This window comes from Lepidothrix coronata, unplaced genomic scaffold (assembly GCF_001604755.1).
Source record: "Lepidothrix coronata isolate B3197 unplaced genomic scaffold, Lepidothrix_coronata-1.0 Scaffold956, whole genome shotgun sequence".
In the NCBI taxonomy this organism is placed as follows: Eukaryota; Metazoa; Chordata; class Aves; order Passeriformes; family Pipridae; genus Lepidothrix; species Lepidothrix coronata.
The window spans coordinates 3,387-7,863 of NW_016691136.1; the positions used below are offsets into that span (position 1 = coordinate 3,387).

The 4,477-nt window shown below is 58.1% G+C and overlaps 2 protein-coding genes across 2 annotated transcripts in view; one reads left to right on the top strand and one right to left on the bottom strand.

Annotated features, from left to right (window-relative positions):
* Nucleotides 1–192, top strand: part of RPS5 (ribosomal protein S5) — a 3,100-nt gene extending 2,908 nt beyond the window's left edge. Inside the window, exon 6 of the mRNA XM_017840143.1 lies at nt 10–192. Within this exon, the coding sequence (XP_017695632.1) occupies nt 10–78 (69 nt within the window). The 3' untranslated portion in view covers nt 79–192. The remainder of the gene's footprint in view (nt 1–9) is intronic.
* Nucleotides 193–412: 220 nt separating this feature from the next.
* LOC108510465 (gamma-aminobutyric acid type B receptor subunit 1-like) lies at nt 413–4,450 on the bottom strand. The gene is made up of 7 exons (XM_017840142.1): nt 3,935–4,450; nt 3,744–3,851; nt 3,246–3,339; nt 2,752–2,879; nt 2,472–2,600; nt 1,919–2,062; nt 413–1,696 (listed from the first exon to the last, which is right to left on the bottom strand). The coding sequence occupies exons 1-7, from the start codon at nt 4,388–4,390 to the stop codon at nt 1,415–1,417; spliced, it is 1,341 nt and encodes a 446-aa protein (XP_017695631.1). The 5' UTR covers nt 4,391–4,450; the 3' UTR covers nt 413–1,414.
* Between the last annotated feature and the right edge of the window lie 27 nt (nt 4,451–4,477).

Genomic DNA, 4,477 nt, shown 5'->3' on the forward strand with positions numbered 1-4,477 from the left:
CTTTTCCAGGGCTCTTCCAACTCCTACGCCATCAAGAAGAAGGATGAGCTGGAGCGTGTGGCCAAATCCAACCGTTAGAGACCCCCTGGAATGGGGGGACCCCTCCCCAAATAAATCCACGTGATCTCTGATCCCCCCGCCTGTCCTGGGGGTCAATTCCCAACCCCCTCCCAAAAATTCAGAATCTGGGAATTCCTTGTGCCTGGAATTTGGGTTCCGGGGGGTGTTTTGGGGGCAGGGCATTTTTAGGGATATTTGGGTGTTAATTCCAACCCCCCTCCCAGAAAACCCAGACTCTGGGAACGCCTAAAACTCTGGGATGTGGCTCCAGGACCCCCCAAATCCCAATCCAGACCCCCCACCAATCCCTCTGGATCCCGTTTTCCCTGGAAAACACCACACAAGACACTTGGGAAGAAGGAAAGGAGTCCGGTTTTCCCAGTAAAGTGCGGCTGTACAGGAGGGGCCGGACCCGGATACAACAGTCTGGGAATTTGGGAATTCTCGTGGAATTCCATCCAGATGATCCCACTGGATCCACCCCCATCCCAAAAACCCGCCCTCTGGATCCGTCCCATTCCCAAGGTATTGGGAACAACACCCTGCGTGGATTCAAAGCCTGGATTGGAGACAAAGCCCAGACCTAAAACTTTGGGGATTCCCAGGGAATTCCCATGGGATACAACCCTGGAATGGGATCCCAGGGTCAGGGAGCTACAGGGGATTATGGGGGTTCCTGGGATAGGGGAGGGATGGGAATTGCTACGGGTGGAGAGGGGGTGGGAAGGCACCAGGAGTGGTGTGGGATGAGTGTAGGATTCGTGGGATCACTGGGGGTTTTGGGATGAGTGGGGTTTCTGGGAATGCTGTGGGATTTATGGGATCACTGTAGGATTTTTGGGATAACTGTGAGGTGTTTGGGATAACTGGGGGGGGGGTTGGGGATGATTGTCAGGTTTTTGGGATAACTGTAGGTTTTATGGGATAACTGTAGGATTATGGGAATGCTGTGGGATTTCTGGGATAACTGTGGGCTTTGACTGTAGAGAAGATCAGGACAACCCTCGGGGAATTTTGGGGGGTCTTCCCGCTTTTCCAAGTCATCTCTTGCTCCTCCCTCTTTAAGCCCCACCCCCTTTATTTCAGCCCCTCCCACCCCACTTTTCCACCTGATCCCAGGAAACACCTGGAACTCCTGGAAAGGTGGAGAACACCCCAAACCAGCACAATTATCCCAAAAACCTCATTAATAATTGGTCGAAGAGGCCCCGCCCCTGATCTAAGCCCCTCCCACCCCACTTTTCCATTGAATTCCCGGAGGAGCAAAACACCCCAAACCACCTCCGAGACGCCCCAAATTATCCCGAAACCCTCATTAACAATTAGCTGTCGAGGCCCCGCCCCCGGGGAGGGGTCACTTGTAGAGGAGGTGGACGCGGCTCCCGTCGCAATTCCCGCGTCCCAACTTCTCGGCCTGCTCGGACACGAGGCAGCGCACCAGGGGCAGGTTGGGTTGGTAGAAGGGGGGTCCCGTCCCCCCTCCCCCGCCCGGGGGGGCCGCGGGGGCTCCCCCCGATCCCGGCGGGAAGTGGTTGTTGTCGCCGTTCTCCCGGGAAGGGTTGGACGGGCGGCGGCGGGAGCGGAGCTGCTGCCGGTCCTGGAGCTGCTGCCGGAGCTCCGACACCCGCTCTTCCTTCTGGGAACGGGAACGGGAATCCCCCTCAGCGGGGACCCCAACCCTCGAATCCCATCTGAGGTCCTCAAACCACCATTTTAGAGTCCCAATCCCATTCTGGGTCCCCCCAAACCCCAATTTGAGATCCCCCAACCCCATTTAGGGTCCCCTAAACCTCATTTGGGGTCCCAACCCCTGTTTGGGGCCCCCCAATCTCCCCTTTGGGGTCGTCTCCCCCCCGACCTCGGCGATGATCTTCTCCAGCTCCCGGTTCTCCTTCTCCAGGAGCCGGGATTTCTCCTCCTCGTTGTTGTTGGTGGAGGATCCCGTTTTCATGGTGTCCTGCTGCTCCGACTGCCACTCCCCCCGCGTGATCAGGCGCCGCATCTGCATTTGGGGCATTTATGGGATTGACCCCAAAACAATGACTGTGGGGTCCACGGGGTGTGGGGGGGGTCAATAGGATGGTTCCAGGATCAGTGGGATGGCTGTAGGGTCAATGGGATCACTGTAGGGTTCACGGGATCACTGTAGGGTTCACGGGATCACTGTAGGGTTCACGGGATCACTGCAGAGTTTTGGGATAACTGTGGGGTCTGTGAAGTCACTGTGGGTTCTGTGAGGTCACTGTAGCATTTATAGGATCTCTGTAGGATCTATGGGATAACTGTAGGATTTATGGGGTCACTGTAGGATTTTGGGTCACTGCAGGGTTTTGGGGTCACTGCAGGGTTTTGGGGTCACTGCGGGGTTTTGGGGTCCCTGTGGGGGTCTCTGGGGTCGGTCCCAAGCCCACCTTGGGCACGAAGAGCACGACGAGGGTGATGTAGGACGAGAAGACGACGGCCAGCGCCGCGAAGGCAAAGGCGGCGTCCTGTTGGCTGCTCAGGATCATCGTCACCGGCGCCGTGATGAGGCAAAGCACCTGCGGGGGGGTTTGGGGTCACCCTGTGGGATTTGGGGTCACCCCATGGGGGTTTGGGGTCACCCTGTGGGATTTGGGGTCACCCCACGGGGGTTTGGGGTCAGCAGGTGGGATTTGGGGTGGGTTTGGGGTGGTTTGGGGTGTTTTTTACCGCCACGTTGTAGATGGCCATGCCGACGGCGCGGTGGTCGTTGATCTTCTCGGTGGAGACGCTCTTGGTCTCGTAGGCCAAGAAGATCCCGAGGAGGAGCAGGAGACCCTTGAACCCATAAAAAATCCCTGGAAAAAGGGGGGGGGGGAATGGGATTGGGGGATCAAACAGGGACCCCAGAACCTCCCTGTGCCCCTCAAATCCTCCCTGTGCACCCCCAAAACCCACCTATACCCCCCCAAAACCCCCTTGTCCCCCCCCCAAACCTCTCTAAACCCCTCCAGAACCACCCAGACCCCCCAAACCCTCTTTTACCTCCCAAAAGCCCCCAAAATGCCCTCCAAACCCCTTTCCCCCCCAAAATGCCCCTACAAGCCCCCTTTTCCCCCAAAACTCCCCATCCCTGCCCACTCCTGTCCCCCCCCAACCTCCCTGAGCCCCCCACAACCTCCCAGACCCCCCGAAGGCCCCCCCAGGACCCCCCAAAACCCCACCCAGCCACGTGTTCATCTTGGTGGAGCTGCAGTGCTCGAGCTGGGGCAGGATGGACACGTCCAGGTCTGTCTTGGGCTCCTCCTTGGTGAATTCCTGGGAATTTGGGGTGGGAATTGGGCACAGAGGGGGTGATGGGGGGGTGGGAGCTGTGGGGACCCCCCTAAAGCCCCCCCCAATGTCAAGGAAACACCCCCAACACCTTGAATATCAAGACGAGCCCCCCAAGGTCTTGAATTGCTTTAAGACCCCCAAAACACCCCCAAAACCCCAATTCCAAGGACAGGGAAGTTTCCAGATTCCTGAATTTTTGGGGAGGGGTTGGAATGAACACCCAGAGCCCCCAAAACAACCCCCACACCCCTAAAACTTCCCCAAAGACCCCCCAAAACAACCCCCAGAGCCCCCCAAACCCCCAATTCCAAGGACAGGGGACTTCCCAGAATCCCGAATTTTTTTGGGGACCCCCCAGAAGCCCCCCAGGGCCCCCCTGCCCCCACCTCGATGGTTCGGTGCAGGGGGTCCACGATCTGCCACACGACCAAGGTCACCACGTCCAGCCCCACCAGCAGCCCCACGGTGGCGTAGAGTTTCCAGGGCTCCAGAGTCTGGGATTTGGGGATTTGGGGATTTGGGGATGAGGCCGGGTCACCAGGGACCCCCTGAGACCCCCCCAGTGTCCCCCCCTCACCTTCCTCTTCTCCTTCTTCTCCTCCTTCTTGGTGAAGACGGTGTGGACCCACCAGATCTTGGTGAACATGCTGCCGTAGGCCAGGCTAAAGCCCAGGCCTAGGAGCCAAAGCCGGGCCTGAAAGGGACAGTTGTGCTTCCAGCTGGGAATTCCCGGGACGCCTGGACCACCCCCAGGGACAGGACCCCCCCAAAAGGGGTGTAAATCCCCCCAAAATGGGTGTAAAATCCCTGAAAGGGCTGTAAAACCCCTAAAATGGGTATAAACCACCCCAAAATGGGTGTAAACCCCTAAAATGGGTGTAAACCCCCGGCTGTATCTCTGACTGTTCCTCCTCCAGCTGTTCCCACCCCTGGTTGTCCCCATTCCCTGGCTGTGTTTCCAGCTGTTCCCACCCCTGGTTGTTCCCATTCCCTGGCTGTGTTTCCAGCTGTTCCCACCCCTGGTTGTTCCCATCCCTGGCTGTGTTTCCAGCTGTTCCCACCCCTGGTTGTTCCCATTCCCTGGCTGTGTTTCCAGCTGTTCCCATCCCTGGTTGTTCCC